The following is a 21,038-nucleotide window of genomic DNA, read 5'->3' as shown; positions in this document are numbered from 1 at the left end:
TTTTTATACCTTGTCCATGCAAGATGTTAGTACTACATAATGTCGGACCACTGCTGCGGCCGGGTACATCTATATAATGTACATCGTGCATAAAGCTTAAAAATGAAAAGTTTACATGATTTCTGAATGAACTATGATATTACCCATTGAGGAATCTAATAGAAACGTCATCACGGTGAGTCTTCAGCTACATTTTGAAGACGCTATCTAACAATTCTTTCACTGAGATGTCCTCCCCATGGACCAGATCTGCCCAAATGGATCCCATTCAATGCTTTCTGTTGTTATGAACTGTCATGGGAGCCCAGATTGACTACTTTACAGGAGATGGACTGTAAGTGACATGAAGCAGAGTTTTCCCATGTGATAGAGTAAGATGTGTTATAACTTGGAACAGAAAGCATTTATTGCTCTGGGAAGCATTACTGTGCAAGATCACTTACTCTGGGGAGGAATTTAATGTCCATACCTTTGGCATTATAAATGGGATTGTCCTGGCAAACTTTCCCATGTAGAGAGACGCACTAGTGCATACTGGGAGGTATAGTTGCTTAGGAAACTGTCTGACTCAAGTGAGTATCATTCACTAGTTTGATTAACTAGAATAGGTCATGTGCATTATATTATAGCCTTTAGCTGTACAGGCCAATGTGAGATAATATGGGAGAGGATTCCTGAGGAACCCCTTTAAATAAACCCTGTAATGCCCCAAATAAGTTTAGATTTTTGATTCACACTGTCCACATTTCTGAGATTGCACCTCACACTACATGTAACAAAGCTTAGAAACAAGAGATAGGGTTAAAATATTTGCAATCAATAGTTTGCTCACAGTGTCACCGAGTCACACATCTGACAGTCACTGTAGAAGCATGGACTACGGTGTCCGAAGCAGCCTTGTGTCTCTTGACCATCAACTATCAGCCCCATTTATGCCAAGGAGGTTGTTGAGTTAGGAGACCATTGCAGTCTATGCAGTACGTGGACAGTAAGGGTATGTTTCCACGGTCAGTAATGTTAAGGGTTGGAAGCTGCGTACAGCCGCAGCGTCCAACCCGCAGCGACCAGATGTTACAGCATAGTGGAGGGGATTTCATGAAATCCCATCTCCACTATGTGTGCAGGGACGCCTCCGGCTTTCCTGCATAACCGAACATGCGGTGCGTCTTTCCAGACTGCAGCATGTCTATTTATCTTGCGGACATGTTTCCTGACAAAATCCTCAGGAGGCGTATGTTAGGGTAAGAGTGATTGTATTATATAGAGAGCGTCAGCCTGTCTGTGTAAACCTCACGCGCTCGCTACTAATATAGGAAAGTTAATAACAGAATCCACTGATACATACTAAATAGCTGAAAAGGCCATATGCCTTAATAAACGGACCAGAATCAATTCATACGGACATTCCAAAAATCATTAATTCTACACAAAATACCCAGAGTCAAAGTTAAAAAAAAAATATGTAAAATATATATCACATTTTATTACCAATCAAAAAATACAAAAGGAATTTACAAAAAAAAAAAAAAAAAAAAATATATCACACAGAAAAGGTAATAGGCAGACTAGAACAAGAAAAAAGGTAAGCTAGCAGATCCCCATTCACTGCACACAGTATCAATAAGAAATATATTTAAAGTGCATAGTTCCATCAAAACGTAGTGAATGTGGTGCTCAGCTTACATATTCATCTGTATGGCTTACGACAGGTCACTGATCCTTTACTGACCTACCCCCATTTTACATACTGTAAATCATATTGTCTGGAGCCAAATTTTTTTCTCCAGGAAAATTGCGGCACTTGCGCAGTAGCATCTATCAAACCGTGATAGATGTTAATGTGCAGGCACCATTTTGAAGATATTTTGTTTCCCCTTCATTACTATAAGACTAAAGCATATATGCATATTAGGCATCATATAAGGTATGTTAACCTCTTTACCCCCGAGGGTGGTTTGCATGTTAATGACCCGGCCAATTTTTACAATTCTGACCACTGTTCCTTTATGAGATATAACTCTGGAATGCTTCTATGGATCCCGGTGATTCTGACAAAGTTTTCTCGTGACATATTGTACTTCATGACAGTGGTTAAATTTTTTTGATATGACTTGCGTTTATTTGTGAAAAAAGAAAAAACAGAATTTTGGCGAAAATTTTGCAATTTTCCAACTTTGAATTTTCATGCCCTTAAATTACAGAGTTATGGCACACAAAAAAAATTAATAAATAACATTTCTCACATGTTTACTTTACATGAGCACAATTTTGGAACCCAAATTTTTTTTTGTTAGGAAATTATAAGGGTTAAAAGTTGACTAGCGATTTCTCATTTTTACAACAAAGTTTACAAAACCATTTTTTTTCTTAGGGATCACATTACATTTGAAGTCACTTTGAGGGGTCTATATGATAGAAAATACCCAAAAGTTACACCATTCTAAAAACTGCACCCCTCAAGGTGCTCAAAACCACATTCAAGAAGTTTATTAACTCTTCAAAAAAATAAACATTTAACTTTTTTTCAAAAAAAATTTACTTCAGATCCAAATTGTTTTATTTTACCAAGTGTAACAGGAGAAATTGGACCGCAAAGGTTGTTGTACAATTTGTCCTGAGTACGCTGATACCCCATATATGCAGGTAAACCACTGTTTGGGAGCCTGGCACAGCTCGGAAGGGAAGGAGCGCCGTTTGACTTTTCAATGCAAAATTGGCTGGAATTGAGATCAGACGCCATGTCGTGTTTGGAGAGCCCCTGATGTGCCTAAACAGTAAAAAAAACAAAAACAAATTCTAACTCCAACACACCCCTAATCCCAACCCTAACACACCCCTAACCCTAATCCCAACCCAAACCCTAACTGGAAATAAAAAAATGTTTTTATTTTATTATTTTTTTACTACTAAAGGGGTGATAAAGGGTGGTTTGATTTACTATTTAGAGCGGGTTTTCATGTTTGGCAGCTGTCACAAATTAAAAGACCCTTTTTATTGCAAAAAAATAGTTTTTCCATCACCACATTTTGAGAGCTATAATTTTTCCGTATTTTGGCCCACAGAGTCATGTGAGGTCTTGTTTATTGCGGGACGAGTTGACGTTTTTATTGTTAGCATTTTCGGGCACATGACATTTTTTGATCGCATTTTATTCTGATTTTCGGGATATAGAATGAACATAAACCAGCAATTCATTAATTTCTTTTTTTTTTTTTGGGGGGGGGGCGTTTGCACCGTTCCACGTGTGGTAAAATTGTTAAAGCAGTTTTATTCTTTGGGTCAGTACGATTACAGCGATACCTCATTTATATTTTTTTATGTTTTGGCACTTTTATACAATAAAAACTTTTATAGAAAAAATAATTATTTTTACATCGCTTTATTCTGAGAGCTATAAACTTTTATATTTTTCCGGTGGTGGAGCTATATGGTGGTTTGTTTTTGTGGGACAAGATGACGTTTTCAGCGGTACCGTGTTTATTTATATCCATCTATTTGATTGCGTTATTTCACTTTTTGTTCGGCGGTATGATAAAGCATTGTTTTTTGCTTTTTTTTTTTGTTTTAATGGTGTTCACTAAAGGGGTTAACTATTGGGACAGTTTTATAGGGCGGGTGATTACGAACATGGCAATACTAAATGTGTACTTTTATTGTTTTGTTTTTTTTAAATATTTATTTATTGATGGAATAAATATTGATTTTTTTTATTATTTTTAAAAATATGCACTGCGCATGACAGGAAGTCTCTCAACTCTGGAGACCAGGATGTCATCATGACAGCAATCGGGACCCCGTGTCATGACGCGGGGTCTCCAATCCAAAGGCAGAGGGGCTGTCAGAAGCTCTGCCAGCTCCAGAAAGCTATGATCATGTTTGATTGCAGTGTTCCGGGGGTTAGCGTGTCGGGAGTCAGCTGTGAGAATCAGCTGACACCCGGCTGCGCTCACGGGGGACTGATCGCACCCGACGTACTATCCTATGCATGGTCATTAAGGCCCAGGACATATGGATGGTACGTCAAATGTCACAAAGTGGCTAAACAACCACAAGACTGATTTCATCAACAACCAAGGTATCATTTTAATCAGTATAACCAGGGGCGGACATACTGCATGTGCAGTCGATGCGACTGTAACAGGGTCCGGAGGTGGAGGGGGGCCCCTGCATGGCGGCTAACACTGAGGGAAATCTGGCCTGTTCATCCGGCCCCAAGGCTTTGGGAGGGCCCCTAGTCAGATTGCTCCCGATTGCTCTCATGTGCGGCGGGCAGGGAGTATACCCTGCAGCTCTGCTGCCTACAGGTGAAAAAGGCAGCGGATTGGAGCTCCAAGGATCCATCTTGCTTCCTGTCTGACACAGCCGCGTGGCTGGATGACATCAACATTCAGCACGCGGCTGTGTCAGAGGAAAGCCAGCGAAGAAGAAGCTGCGGGGAACAAGCGGAGAGGGGTGTGTGTGTATGTGTGTAGCTGCAGGGAACATGAGATGAGGTGTGTGGTGCTGTGTGCGCATAGCTGGTGGAGAGGGCAATGATGGGGTGGTGGGGGAGAAAGCAATGATGGAGGTGGTGGAAAGGGCATTCATGGGGGTGGTAGAGGAGAAGGCAATGATGGGCGTGGTGGGACAGAAGGCAATGATGGAGGTCCTGGAGAGGGCAATTATGGGGGTGATGGAGGAGAAAGCAAGGATTGAGGTGGTGGAAAGGGCAATGATGGGGGAGAACAGTGATGGAGGTAGCGGAGAGGGCAATGATGAGAGGAAGAGGGACTTACTGACAGGGGGAGGGGAGGACCTTATATATGGATATGGATGTAAAAATAAATTGGGTAATGCAGGAGGGTGCTAAGACCCTGATAGCATCATACTGAATTGCGAGATGGGGAGGACGCAATCGGGGACTTAAAATTTATTGGGGATTGAGAGAGGAGGCGACAAGGTGCATAGGACCCTTTATAATGAACTGAAAGGTGGGAGAAGACGCTGTCAGGGACTTGTAATCGATTGGGAGGTTGAGGAGGATGCTCAGTACCTGATAGCATCATAAGGAATTTGGAAGTGGGAGAAGACGCTATCAAGTACTTATAATGAATGGGGGGACACTGGACAGGGACTAAGGCTATGTGCACACATTTGGGATTTGCAGGAGAAAATTCTGCTGCATATCCTAATGTATTGGCAGGAAGAAAGTTGAATAAACCACTTTTTTTCACATATTTTTGCCATGACTTTGTTAGGTATTTTACCCATTAGTACTGATGAAATATGCTGCAAGAATTGACATTATGCAGATTTTAATCTGCTGCAAATCTGCAAGGAAAAAATAAGCAGCGTGTGCATGAGACTTCAGTGATCTTTCACTTTGCGTGTGCTGTAAGACCTTACATTTTTCATGTGCACATAGCCGAACAGTTAATTGGGGGAAGTCACAGACTGAAGAATTTATATTATTGGTAGTGAGAGATTATAGTTAATGGGGGACACATTGCTGCTTTTCACTTTATATGTTTAACGGTGTGTGGCTAATAGTATATTAATGGTGGGGTACATATCTGTATTCAGGGGGGAGACACATGTATGTACACAATGTATGTGACCTTGTCATTTTCAGGGATGTGACGATAAGGGTACCGTTACACTTAGCGACGCACCAGCGATCCCGACAACGATATGGATCGCTGGTGCATCGCTAAGTGGTCACTAGCGAGCTGCCACACAGGCAGATCTCACCAGCGACACAGCAGGGGTCGGGGGTGGTTACTTACCTGTCAGATGCGGCGATCCTGATTTCCTCCTGCCCGCGTCCACGCGTCGCTCGTCGGCGCCACAGGAAGCGCCCGACGAGAAATGGTCCAGGACCTTCTCGCGCGATCAGCGATAACCAGCGAGGGAGCGGTCGGAGGTAAGTATCAGACATAGCGATATCGCTAGTAATATCGCTATAACGTCACAAAAACCAGTGACGTTACAGTGATATCGCTATGTGTAACCCGGGGGCTTAAGGGTTTTGCTGCAGTGTACAGTACCATAATATCCTATGGAAATAAAAAACCGCAGTGCAGATGGTGCGGATTTTTCCGCGCGGTTTCTAAACCACAGAAAGAATTGACATGTCCGCAGGGCAAAACAGCAGGCCAATCCGCAGGTCTTTTGACCTGCGGATTTAGCTGCGGATTTTACAAAATCAGCGAGGCCAAATCCGCACCCCAATCCGCAGCGTGTGCACATACCCTAATTGTGACAAGACGAGTCGTGGCTGGGCGATGTCGACATGAAGGTCTGACTAGATGGAGATGAAACAGTAGAAAGCGGCTCTATTCAGATTAGACGTCAGCGGTAAGTTCCTAGATGTAGATATTATTCTGTATCTGCAGTGGAATGATAAAGTTTTTTGTAAAATACCTTATTCTACATTCTCACACTTGTGTGAAATGTCCGTGTGCTTCCAGGTTTTTTTTAATCGGATGGCACACGGACTCAGCGTTTTATAGGTCCATTCACACATACATGAAAATCACAGATCTGAGAATGAGATCCATGAGGGTCAGAGAATGTTCTGTTCTGACTTTGAGGATCAGAATAGGACATGCTCAATGCACCTGTAAAAGCGGGCAGCACACCGACACTGCACGCAGATACAAGGATGTAGCCTTATTATATCTAGCACAGTCCCTTAGTATACAGTGTACTCACTTAATTTGAATAACAACGTCCTTACATAGTTTCCTCTTTTATTATGTATAAACACAGTCCCTTATTACATATAATCCTTTCTCGTTATATATGGTGCCGTCCCTTATTGCATAGCTTCCTCTGCTGTTGTGTACAGTGCTGTCTCTTAGATAGTTTATTCTTGTTATTCACAGTGCCCTCTTTCATTACATAGTCCAATCTCTTGGTAGATATAAAACGACTGCTGATGGAGCAGCCTGTGACCAGATGATCAGTCCATCAGCTCCTCCATTAGAAAAGAAGCTTTCCCATGCTCCATCAGCCATCATTGCATTATACATCTAACAAGAAAGGACGGAATGTAATAAAGAACAGGGCTCTACATAATCCGATATGTAAGGGATGGTGCTCTACATAAGAAGAGTGGGCACTGTGTAATAAGGGATGGCAATATACATAATAAAGGAGACTATGTAATATATATATATACACACACACACATGTATGTGTGTGGCTATATATGTAGCTTTGTCGCCATAAAAGGAGGGGGGCCCAGGCAAATTTCATGCACAGGGGTCCCAAGCTGTCAGTGTCTGCCCCCGAGTATAATGGCCGACCTGACACTGACACTGTAGTATACTGAGCATAATCCTGCTGACAGATTCGCTTTAACATAGAAACAGCAAGTTGTTTTACAATAAAAATTAATTGTCTTTCAAGTATTATTTTAGACGTTTTTCAGAGCAGAACTACCTCAAAAGACTCCTCAAAAAATTTTTGATGTGCACATAGCCTAAGTATACTTCTTTTGCTTCTGATGAAAACTAGATACAGTCTATGAACCCATACAACCACTCTACGGATCTAGAATAGGGGATCATAAATGAAAAAGCATAGCGCTCAGTGCCTGCTCTTTAATTTCAGCAATCAGTGGTGGTCTATGTACTGGCATACAGAGTCCAATGAGACCCAGAGCAAAGTATTTACTGTCATTCCCTCCTAACCTCTGCTTACAATCAGCCATCAGCTAGCATACATTATGACAGCTTAGGTGCCCTTTCCCTTGTCTGCATAGTTAGCTGCGCACAGCTGCCATATTTTATTACAGCACCCCATGGCAGCATATGATCAGCCAGCACATAGCTGTTATGCTTTATTACAGTACACCCCTACTTTGGTATACCGCCATCCAGCGCACAGCAGCTACCCTTACAGTGGTATGAAGAAAACAGACGCTTTGCTCTAGCGCATGCTGCAAGTGTGGTAGCAGCGGAGGTGCAGACAAATGCTTCAGGTGTAGTGGCGCCAGAGGTGAAGATCGCACATGTGGTAGGGTCAGAGAGGCATGTTGTAGATGTAGTGTCAGCAGAGGCGCAAGCCCCAGGTGTGGTAGCAGCAGATGTAGTGGCGGTAGAGACACAAGCCACAGGTGTGGTAGCGGCAGAGAGGCATGCCGCAGATGTAGTGTCGGCAGAGGCACAGGCCACAGGTGTGGTAGCAGCAGAGAGGCATGCCACAGATTTAGTGTGTCAGCAGAGGCGCAGGCCACAGGTGTGGTAGCGCTAGAGACATGTCGCAGATGTAGTGGCGGCAGAGGCGAAGGCCACAGGTGTGGTAGCGGTAGAGACATGTCGCAGATGTAGTGGCGGCAGAGGCAAAGGCCACAGGTGTGGTAGCGGCAGAGAGGCATGCCACAGATTTAGTGTGTTAGCAAAGGCGCAGGCCACAGGTGTGGTAGCGATAGAGAGGCATGCCACAGATGTAGTGGCGGTAGAGACAAGCCACAGGTGTGGTTGTGGGCAGATGTAGTGGGCAGTAGAGGCGTAAGCCACAGGTGTGGTAGCGACAGAGAGGCATGCTGCAGATGTAGTGGCGCAGGCTACAGGTGTGGTAGCAGCAGAGAGGCATGCCGCAGATTTAGTGTGTCAGCAGAGGCATGCCGCAGATGTAGTGGCGGTAGAGACACAAGCCACAGGTGTGGTTGTGGGCAGATGTAGTGGCAGTAGAGGCGCATGCCATGCCACAGGTGTGGTATCGACAGAGAGGCATACCGCAGATGTATTGGCGGCAGAGGCGCAAGCTGCAGGTGTGGAAGTAGCAGAGAGGCATGCCGCAGATGTGGTAGAGGCCACACGTGGGGGCAGCAGAGGTACAGGTTTCATTTTCCCCCCCTTTAAAATGATAACCTCTTGATCAGAAACCAAACGGAATGGGGTCTGTCTGCGGAAAACTAAGTCTGTCATAGGACAGATCCATCTTATTGTTGAAATAATGGAAGAGAAAAACGGATTGCTGAATTCTGGTGTGAATACAGCATTGCCAAAATGTCAGAGTCATCACAAAACAGATACCAACAGCAGCCAACAGACCCCCACAGACTTTTAATTGGGTCCATCGTACTAAATGTAAGGGAATATTTACTGTACCTATCTGTATAGAAAATTGTGGCCGTTACACCCGCCTGTAAAAAAAAAAAAAAGACATGCCAGCACATACCGGAATACCGTGGATAAGGATGCCGTAAACGCTGGAGGTCTTCCAAGCAAGTGCAAAAAATGTGCCCAGAAAACAAAGCGAGAGCAGAGCTCAGGTCTGTGTCTTCACTGCTGCACAGTCTCATTTATCTGTTTTCTGTTGCTGATTATTTTTCCTCACAAAAAGGAAAATATGTGAATAATTGATTGCAAAATTATGTTACTTTTTCTACAACGCCCAACAAAGATCCCAAAGTTACAATGACAAGTAGTATTTATTCTAAACGTTAAATGCCGTGTGTGGTACTACAACTCCCAGCATGCTTTGTTTGGCTTCACCTCAACTACCGGTATTGTACACAGGAATCAGAAGGCACAAACTATAACAATGTATGCGGCACTACAAGACCACAATCCCGGCATTAGGCCTCCATGGCTGCCGATACTAAAGGCAGCTACATGAATCCAACAACAGGGAAGGACGGAGACCTACTGCTGCCGGGGCGGGAGATTCAAACTGTGATGTCACGTGATCTAACTACCATCCTGCCTCACGTTACCGGGTAGTCGCGGTCACACGCGCCTCACAGAGATGGCCGCTCCCGTACACTTATCATGTCCACAGGTGTAAGCTCACAGTCACCTCCTACTACATAGAGGGCTTGCCTCACAGTCACTTCAGGCAGACAGGTTCTAACCGTGTACAGCTGTTACTTGATAGTAATCGCACATATACAGGTATCACCTCACAGTCACTATATATATATATATATATATATATATATATATATATATAACTAAATAAATATATTTATTTACACACGCACTGTCTCATAGCTAACACACAGGTATTACCTCACAGCTACAGGTGTTACCTCACACATGCACAGATATAACCTCAGATATACAGGTATCGCCTCACAATCACACACACATATATATATATATATATTATACAGGCATTACCTCTCCGCTACATACAGGCATTACCTCACAGCTACATACAGGCATTACCTCACAGTTACATACAGGCATTACCTCTCAGCTACATACAGGCATTACCTCACAGTTACAGGCATTACCTCACAGCTACATACAGGCATTACCTCACAGTTACAGGCATTACCTCACAGCTACATACAGGCATTACCTCTCAGCTACATACAGGCATTACCTCACAGTTACAGGCATTACCTCACAGCTACATACAGGCATTACCTCACAGTTACATACAGGCATTACCTCACAGCTACATACAGGCATTACCTCACAGTTACATACAGGCATTACCTCACAGTTACAGGCATTACCTCACAGTTACATACAGGCATTACCTCTCAGCTACATACAGGCATTACCTCACAGTTACAGGCATTACCTCACAGCTACATACAGGCATTACCTCACAGTTACATACAGGCATTACCTCACAGCTACATACAGGCATTACCTCACAGTTACATACAGGCATTACCTCACAGTTACATACAGGCATTACCTCTCAGCTACATACAGGCATTACCTCACAGTTACATACAGGCATTACCTCACAGCTACATACAGGCATTACCTCTCAGCTACATACAGGCATTACCTCACAGTTACATACAGGCATTACCTCACAGTTACATACAGGCATTACCTCACAGTTACATACAGGCATTACCTCACAGCTACATACAGGCATTACCTCACAGCTACATACAGGCATTACCTCACAGTTACATACAGGCATTACCTCACAGCTACATACAGGCATTACCTCACAGTTACATACAGGCATTACCTCTCAGCTACATACAGGCATTACCTCACAGTTACAGGCATTACCTCACAGCTACATACAGGCATTACCTCACAGTTACATACAGGCATTACCTCACAGCTACATACAGGCATTACCTCTCAGCTACATACAGGCATTACCTCACAGTTACATACAGGCATTACCTCTCAGCTACATACAGGCATTACCTCACAGTTACATACAGGCATTACCTCACAGCTACATACAGGCATTACCTCTCAGCTACATACAGGCATTACCTCACAGTTACATACAGGCATTACCTCACAGTTACATACAGGCATTACCTCACAGTTACATACAGGCATTACCTCACAGCTACATACAGGCATTACCTCACAGCTACATACAGGCATTACCTCACAGTTACATACAGGCATTACCTCACAGCTACATACAGGCATTACCTCACAGTTACATACAGGCATTACCTCACAGTTACATACAGGCATTACCTCACAGCTACATGCAGGTATTACCTCACAGCTACATACAGGCATTACCTCACAGTTACATACAGGCATTACCTCTCAGCTACATACAGGCATTACCTCACAGTTACAGGCATTACCTCACAGCTACATACAGGCATTACCTCACAGTTACATACAGGCATTACCTCACAGCTACATACAGGCATTACCTCTCAGCTACATACAGGCATTACCTCACAGTTACATACAGGCATTACCTCTCAGCTACATACAGGCATTACCTCACAGTTACATACAGGCATTACCTCACAGCTACATACAGGCATTACCTCTCAGCTACATACAGGCATTACCTCACAGTTACATACAGGCATTACCTCACAGTTACATACAGGCATTACCTCACAGTTACATACAGGCATTACCTCACAGCTACATACAGGCATTACCTCACAGCTACATGCAGGTATTACCTCACAGCTACATGCAGGCATTACCTCACAGTTACATACAGGCATTACCTCACAGCTACATACAGGCGTTACCTCACAGCTACATACAGGCGTTACCTCACAGCTACATACAGGCGTTACCTCACAGCTACATACAGGCGTTACCTCACAGCTACATACAGGCGTTACCTCACAGTTACATACATGCGTTACCTCACAGCTACATACAGGCGTTACCTCACAGCTACATACAGGCGTTACCTCACAGCTACATACAGGCGTTACCTCACAGCTACATACAGGCGTTACCTCACAGTTACATACATGCGTTACCTCACAGTTACATACATGCGTTACCTCACAGCTACATCCAGGCGTTACCTCACAGCTACATACAGGCGTTACCTCACAGCTACATACAGGCGTTACCTCACAGCTACATACAGGCGTTACCTCATAGCTACATACAGGTGTTACCTCACAGCTTCCTACAGGTATTACCTCACAGCTACCTACAGGTATTACCTCACAGCTACATACAGGCATTACCTCACAGCTACTGTACATACAGGTACTGTATTACCTCACAGCTACATACAGGTATTACCTCACAGCTACAGGTATTAACTGACACATGCACAGATATAACATTATGTATACAGGTATCACCTTATAGATACAGACATTACCTCATACAGCTATTAGCTCACAGTCATTACACAGATAGAGGCATTATCTCACAGACACAGGGATTACCTCATGGCCACCTCACAGATATAAAGGTATGACCTTACAGTCACCTCATGGATATGTATATTGCCTCATAGATACAGGTATTACCTTACAGTCACCTCATGGATACATATATTGCCTCACTGATAAACGTATTACCTCACAGATACAGGTATTACATCACAGTCATTTCTTGGTACAGCTATTATCTCACAGTCCCCTCACACATACAGATATAACTTCACATTTGCCACACAAATATAGGTATTACCTCACAGTTGGTTCACAGATACAGGTATTACCTCATAGATAGCACCACGCCGGATCCCTGCTCTGACAGGCAGGGTCTCTGGCATCTCTTCACTCACCCATGCTGCATACAGTTCTTCCCTTCCCCATGCTCTGCATGCTTCCAGCCATGTCCTCAGGGCACACGCGCATGCGCTCCCGCCTTCTCAAAGGGTTAGCACGTGCACTTGCTATTTCCTCCCCAGCCAATGGCTGTGGGACATTATGTTTATATTGCTTCCTCCCCACTGGGGAGGTGCCTGAGCAACCATCCTGTTTACAATCTATGTCGTGTAAGGTCGCATACCAGTGCAAATCCTGCCTGCTGCACTCTGATGCAAATCCTGCCTGCTACACTCTGACGCAAATCCTGCCTGCTACACTCTGACGCAAATCCTGCCTGCTGCACTCTGACGCAAATCCTGCCTGCTGCACTCTGACGCAAATCCTGCCTGCTGCACTCTGACGCAAATCCTGCCTGCTGCACTCTGATGCAGACCCTGTCTGCTGCACTCTGATGCAGACCCTGTCTGCTGCACTCTGATACGAACTTAGCTGCACTCTAATGCAAGCTCTGCCTGCTCCTCCATCCAGTCTGTCCTTCTGGGTCCAGTTGCTGCTTGACCTTTGGTCTGTCCTGGAGTGGCACCTGGCGTTCATCGGGAGCCAAGTCTAACCTCACCATCAGAGGCTCTAGTGAACAATCAGGTGATTGCTTAGTCACGCCCCTCCAGGCTCTCCGTGGCCCGTGGCACAGTGGTTCCACAAACCACGTCCGTAATAGTTTGCTCAGGCCATGGACCCCACTGGATCCCAGATCCCGTCCGATCAGAGCATGTACCAAGAGCTCTGTTGACAGAAAAGCGTACAAGAGAAGTCTATGCAGTTCAGTTCCTGACTACCAAAATGGCGGCCTTAAACATCTCTCCAGAGTGTCCTTACGTTCTTGCAGCTGGGTCTTCTACGGAGACCCCTCAGTCAGTCTGCTTAGTTCAAGCTTCAGGTCCCCGACTCGCAGCTCCACCAGTCTTTGACGGCAATCCTAAGCACTGCCGTGGGTTCATCAATCAGTGCCGGCTACATTTTAAACTCCTTCCTCATCACTTCCTGTCAGACCATACAAAGGTAGCATTCCTTATGTCACATCTTGGAGGTGAGGCCCTGGCGTGGTTGATTCCATAATGGGAGAGAGAGGACCCTATCATCTCCAATTTCTCCGTATTCATAGAGGTCTTTTGCAAAGTATTTGAGGAACCCAGGCGAGCCACCTCGTCAGCTTCCGCTCTTCTTCGCTTACGCCAGTCCAACTCATCTGTGGGCCAATACGCGGTACTCTTCCGTACTCTGGCTTCCGAACTCAGTTGGAATAACGAAGCGTTGGTGGCAACATTCTGGGAGGTGCTCTCTGGAAACATAAAGGATAAGCTTAGGCTAGTTTCACACTAGTGTTTTGAGGCGCAGCGGACGGTCGCCATGAAGCTCTGCCCCCTGCCGCACCTCCTCTGGTCAGCTCTGCCTATTGGCGCATGACGCTGTATGCGACCTGCATACCCTATCTTTAGCATTGGGTACACAGGCCGTGCGCAGGTATGCTTTTGCCGGTGCATGCGTCCTTTTGACGGTGCGCCGACCTCCGCCAAACTCATTGTGTTGCCTTTTGGTGCAGCCGGCGCACCGTCAAAAAGATGTATGCACCGGCAAAAGCATACCTGCGCACGGCCTGCGTACCCAATGCTAAAGATAGGGTACGCAGGTCGCATGCAGCGTCATGCGCCCATAGGCGGAGCTGACCGGAGGAGTCGCGGCAGGGGGCGGAGCATCACAGCAAGCATCCGCTGCGTCTCAAAATGCTAGTGTGAATCTAGCCTAACAGGTCGTGACCTACCAACTACCTTTGACGACCTGGTCTCCCTGGCTATCCGTATAGACCTTCATTTCCAGGAGCGCACCTGTGAGGTGGCACGTGAAAGAAGATCACGGCGTCAGGCCCCATCCTTTCAGAGACCACTTGTTCCTCCACCCTCCCTTGTCGAAGCCTCACCACAACGCATGCAGGTCGACCGCTTTCCTCTTGCCAGTCAGCGACAGAAGGATCGCCGTGCTAAAGGCCAGTGCCTGTATTGTGGTGACACAGGTCACTTCATTCGTGCCTCACCGGTGAGGCCAGAAAACTCCAGCGTCTAGGTTCAATAGGAGAGGCCTTCCTAGATGGAAGACTCCTCAACCCCTGACTTTTACTGTGGACATGAAACCCGGTGAATCCCAGCTTGTTGAGACAGCGTATGTGGATTCCGGGGCAGCGGGAAACTTTGTCCTCCAGGCTGTAGTGGATCGCTTCCAAATTCCAGTTCGTCCACTTCAAAACCCTCTGGCCATAACTTCTGTTGATGGGAGAACTCTTCGGGAGGCGATTTGTCTGGTTACTGAACCACTTGTGGTCCGTATTGGGATGCTTCACACAGAGAAGATAGTCTTCTATGTTCTTCCGCACATGTATCACTCCTTTCTCTTAGGTTTGCTATAGCTACGGCAACACGAACCTGTGTTGGACTGGGTGACTGGAGAGGTGCTCCGCTGGGGAAATTCCTGTCATGAGGGATGTCTGGTTCCAGAACGTCCGGCTAAGGTCCTGTCTTCTTCACCATCGCTGACCGGTTTGCCGTCTGCATAATGGTCCTTTGCTTCTGTTTTTGACAAGAAGAGAGCAGAGACTTTGCCTATCAACTTAATTCCTGGATCTACACCCTCTAGAGGCCAAATTTATGCTGTTCCCAGCTGGGACTAAAGCCATGTCGGACTACATTTTGGAGAATTTGGCCCGGGGTTTCATTCAGAAGTCCTCCTCTCCTGCTGGGGCTAGGTTTTTCTTCGTTAAGAAGAAGGACGGATCACTCCGACCCTGTATAAACTATCGGGGCCTCAACCAGATCACATTTAAGAGGTGCCAGGATCTTCACTAAATTACATTTGAGAGGCACCTACAATCTGATCCGCATTCACTGGGGAGATGAATGAAAGACGGCTTTCAACACCAGGCACGGATATTATGAATACCTTGTGATGCCCTTCGGTATCAGTAATGCACCAGCCGTTTTCCAATAGTTTGTCAATGATGTCTTCCGGGACCTGCTTTATTCCTGCATTGTGGTGTACCTAGATGATATTCTGGTATTTTCCCCGGATCTGGCCTCCCACAGACTAGCAGTTCGGCAAGTTCTTCAGCATCTTAGGGAGGATCGACTCTACGGCAAGTATGAGAAATAAGTTTTTGAACAGTCCTCTCTTCCATTCTTGGATTACATTGTCTCAGATACCGGACTCAGGATGGATCCTGAGAAAGTCTCTTCCATCCTTAAATGCCCGCTGCCCATTGGAGTCAAAGCAACCCAAAGATTCCTTGGCTTGCTAATTATTATCGGCAATTTATTCCTCACTTCTCCACTATGAATGCTCCCATCTCTGCTATGACCGAAAAGGGAGTCGATCCAAAGAACTGGTCCTCCGAGGCTGAAGAAGCCTTCCACTCTCTTAAACGGTTATTCTCCACCGCCCCCGTTCTGCATAGTCTGGATCTGAACAAACTGTTCTTCCTTGAGGTGGATGCATCCTTGTTAGGAGTCCTCCTCGGGTCACCGTGTGTCCTGAGGTTTCTTCACCAAGGCCTTCTCCGCTCCAGAGTGTAACTACTCCATTGGGGAGGGGGAGTTGCTCGCCCATTAAGATGGCTTTGGAGGAGTGGCAATACCTGCTGGAGGGCGCAGTCTATCCAGTAGTTATCTACCCATACCATAATAACTTGGCGTATCTCCAGTCTGCCCAGAGACTTAATCCTTGCCAAGCTAAGTGGTCTTTGTTTTTTGCCTGCTTTAACTTTCTTTTACATTTCTAGTCCGGCGACAAGAATGTCAGAACTGATACCCTCTCTCGCTCTGTCCTGTTTGGGGACCAAGAGGAGGACCCTCAATTTATCATCAGACCCTCCAAGATGGCTACTGTCGCTCCAGTCAGCCTGTCGCAAATTCCCCTAGGAAAGACCCTTGTGGGTGAATCTGAGAAGGAGCGGGTTTTGTCTTGGGGCCACTTGTCCAAAGTAGCTGGTCACGCGGGACAAAGGGAGACATTACAATTGACCTCTCATCACTACTGGTGGCCATCCATGAGAAGGGAGATATATGCTTATGTGGCTGCCTGTCCGATTTGTGCCCGCAATACAGTTCCTAGACGACTTCCTTCCAGTTCTCTCCTGCCATTACCCGTACCATCTGGTCCATGGCAGCACATAGCAATGGACTTCATTGCGGATTTGCCAGTTTCATCTGGGTAGTCGTGGATCGCTTCTCCAAAATGGCGCATCATACCACATTGTTTGCTCTTCTGTCTGCTCCTGAATTGGCTGACAGCTTCATCAAGCATATTTTCCACCTGCATAGATTTCCTCGCCACATCGTATCCGATTGAGGTTTGCAGTTCACTTCCAGATTGTGGCTAGCGCTCTGTAAACATCTAGATATCGTCTTGGATTTTTCCTCGGCCTATCACCCTCAGTCCAATGGACAAGTGAAGCGTGTCAACCAGGTCCTGGACAACTACCTGCGACACTTCGTCAATGCCCACCATAATGATTGGGTGAAACTACTTCCCTGGGCTGAGTTCTCGTGCAACAATCACGTTGGTGAAGCCTCGGGAGAGACTCCATTCTACATTGTATTCAGTCGGCAACCTGGGGTTCCCCTCCCGGTGACGGTTCCTTCTGATGTCCCTGTGGCAGATGTCCTTTCCAAAGATTTTGTAAAGTTGTGGAAGGATACCAAAGCCACTTTAGAAGCATCCTCCGCCTGTATGAGGAGACATGCAGATAAAAGGCGTCTGGATCCTCCGTGCTTCCGCCCTGGTTTCAAGGTGTGGCTCTCGTCCAGGTACGTCCGGCTGAAGGTTCCCGTGTACAAGTTGGGTCCTCGTTTTATCGGGCCTTTCGAGGTGCTCAAGCGGATCAATGAGGTCTCCTATAAACTGAAGTTGCCTTCTTCATTACGGATTCCAAATGCTTTCCATGTATCTGCTGAAGCCGGTCATCCTGAGCCCCTTTTCAAGGATCCCGGTACCAAACCCGTGCCAAATGCCTTAGATGATGCTTTTGAAGTGGAAAACATCTTGGCCATGAAGCCGGTGACAGGCAAGATCTTAGTGATCAAACAGATACAGGTATTACTTCACAGTCACCACACAGATTCATGTATAACCTCACAGGCCGGAGTCACACTAGAGAGAAATACGGACAAGTGAGAGGCGCAAAAACAACGCAGTGAACTCAGACCAATGTTAATCTATGGGGCAGCTCCCATCAGACGATTTTTTTCTCGGCCGTATTTTACGGGCTGAGAAAATCGCAGCATGCTGCGATTGTCAGCGTATTCCTCCAAAAATATGCCAATGCAAGTCTATAGGGGCGAGAAAACTACGGATTACACGTGTGACTTGCGAGAAATACGCACCGGTGTCATTCAACAAAAGCCGGCAATTCATGTTGCGATACAGTAAAATCACACTGACATGTTTAATAAAGAATAGATATATACAAATAGAATACTGTGATAAAACACTCCGGGATCGCCTTTGCTGGGGTCAAAGGTCACATGCGTTCAGCATGAAACTCAGGTGCAGAGCTGGGATTCGGGTATAACTGACACTGGGTCAGGTTTATTAATGGTGAAAGCAATGCTTAAAGAAATAAAACATAAAACAAATCCTTGCCTGTCTGGCACTAACTAAACAAAATACAACCTAACTACCAACTGGCGGGCTTCTCCCGTCCAGCCAAACCACAGTTGCGGTGGGCACTGCTTTCACTCACGTGTGTCTCTCACACAGACAGGCTCTCTGTGTTCCCAGGCTGAGACACACACAACCACCTGGCATCCTTTTATATCCACCTCCCATTATTCATTAGTAAGCAGGTGCAACACTGACCAGACTAGGCCACATAGGAAAGGAATCTGGGCGAGATATACCTGCCCTCATCCACTATTCCCACATGATTCTCACATATCCCCCCCTCTGCTCAGACCACTCCGGTCGAGCAATGACACCCGCCAAACAGTGCACTCGGGACAGGGCATCTGCATTCCCCATCTGTACCCCTGGGCGGTGCTCCACCGTAAAAGTGTAGGCCTGCAGGGCAAGGAACCACCGGGTCACCTGGCTATTCCGTTCCTTGTTCTAGTGCATCCACTTGAGAGGGGCATGGTCAGTGATCAGCCTGAACTTTCGGCCCACCAGGTAATATTTGAGGGCCTCTAGAGCCCACTTAATGGTGAGGCACTCTTTTTCTATGACTGCATACCTTTGCTCGTGTTTATTCAGCTTCCTGCTGAGATAGAGGACTGGGTGTTCCACTCCGTCCCTCACTTGTGAGAGTACGGCCCCGATACCGGTATCAGAGGCATCCGTTTGTACCACAAACTCGCTGCGGAAGTCCGGAGTCACCAGTACGGGCTGAGAGCAAAGTGCCCGTTTTAGGCTATGGAAGGCTTCTTCAGCCGCTAAACTCCATTTATCATGACAGAGTCTTTCCTTTTTGTAAGATCCGTCAGGGGGGTAGCGATGGCTGCGAAATTGGGTATGAACCGGCGATAATAGCCGGCGATCCCCAGGAAGGCTTGCACCTGCTTCTTGTTGACAGGTTGTGGCCAGTCCTGAACCGCCTGAATCTTATCAACCTGGGGTTTAACAACACCCCTCCCAATTACATACCCCAGATACTAGGCTTCTTCTAGCCCGATATGACATTTCTTGGGGTTCGCGGTTAGACCTGCCTCCCACAGGTCGTCAATCACAGCTTGTACTTTCTGGAGATAAGTCTCCCAGTCCAAGCTGTAAATGACAATGTCATCCAAATAGGCCGAAGCGTACTGCCTATGTGGCCTCAGGATTCGATCCATCAGTCTCTGGAAGGTCGCCGGTGCTCCGTGCAGTCCAAACGGCATATACACATACTGAAATAGACCTTCCGGCGTAGCAAATGCCGTCTTTTCTATGGCAGCCTCCGCCAGAGGGATCTGCCAATACCCCTTTGTTAGGTCTAGGGTCGTAATATATCGGGCTTTACCTAACCGATCTATTAACTCGTCGACCCGGGGCATAGGGTAGGCATCAAATTTTGAGACCGCATTCAGTTTCCTGAAGTCATTGCAGAACCGGATTGTGCCGTTCGGTTTAGGAATTAACACAATCGGGCTGGACCAAGCACTGTGCGATTCCTCAATGACACCTAACTCTAACATTGCCTTCACTTCTCGGGAAACGGCTTCACGGCGCGCTTCCGGAATTTTGTAGGGTTTCACGTGAACACTGACACCAGGTTCCGTTACGATGTCATGTTTCATTAGCGTAGTCTGCCCGGGTTTTTCTGAGAAAAACTTTTGGTTGTGAAGTAGAAACTGCCTGACCTCAGTCTTTTGCCGCTCCGAGAGAGTCTCTGCAACCCTTACCTCCGGTACGGTGTGCGAGCAGACGGGACGGGCCAGCTCCGCCGACAAGGCAGACCGATCTTTCCAGGGTTTTATCAGATTTACATGATAAATCTGTTCAGGTTTCCGTTTACCTGCCTGGTATACTTTGTAGTTTACTTCACCAACTCTTTCCTTAATCTCAAAGGGGCCCTGCCACTTTGCCAGGAACTTACTGTCCACCGTGGGGACCAGGATCAACACCCTATCTCCGGGTGCAAACGTACGGATCTTGGCGCCCCTATCATAGATTCTTTTTTGGGCTCCTTGAGCCTGCATCATGTGTTCTTTGACTATAGGCATAACAGCCGCAATACGGTCCTGCATTTGTGTGACGTGATCTATCACCGCTTTAAACGGAGTGACCTGACCCTCCCAGGATTCTTTGGCGACGTCTAACAGTCCGCGAGGACGTCGGGCGTACAACAACTCGAAAGGCGAGAACCCCGTGGAAGACTGGGGGACTTCCCTGATGGCAAAAAGCAAATACGGAAGTAAATAGTCCCAGTTCTTCCCATCCTTGTCTATCGCCTTTCTCAGCATCTGCTTCAGAGTTTTATTGAACCGTTCGACCAACCCGTCTGTTTGAGGGTGATACACGGATGTGCGTAACAGTTCGATTTGTAACAACCGGCAGAGCTCCTTCATTACCCTGGACATAAAGGGGGTCCCCT

General features: G+C 46.3%; 1 protein-coding gene across 8 annotated transcripts in view; it reads right to left on the bottom strand.

The window, feature by feature from the left end:
* RAD21L1 (RAD21 cohesin complex component like 1) overlaps positions 1 to 9,834 on the bottom strand; it is a 41,776-nt gene extending 31,942 nt beyond the window's left edge. For 2 of the 8 annotated variants that reach the window (XR_012233176.1, XM_073580792.1), the window contains exon 1: positions 9,099 to 9,386. Coding sequence is in view for 2 of the 8 variants with exons in the window: in XM_073580792.1 (XP_073436893.1) it covers positions 9,099 to 9,292 (194 nt within the window). In the remaining 6 variants the exon portion in view is untranslated. The other 6 variants (XM_073580790.1, XM_073580788.1, XM_073580789.1 and 3 more) reach the window with 6 other exon arrangements.
* Between the last annotated feature and the right edge of the window lie 11,204 nt (positions 9,835 to 21,038).

This window comes from Dendrobates tinctorius, unplaced genomic scaffold (assembly GCF_039654945.1).
Source record: "Dendrobates tinctorius isolate UK_male_01 unplaced genomic scaffold, ASM3965494v1 ptg000065l, whole genome shotgun sequence".
Taxonomy (NCBI): domain Eukaryota; kingdom Metazoa; phylum Chordata; class Amphibia; order Anura; family Dendrobatidae; genus Dendrobates; species Dendrobates tinctorius.
The sequence above is the reverse complement of the archived record's forward strand: the minus strand, read 5'-3'. Positions and strand labels throughout refer to the sequence as shown.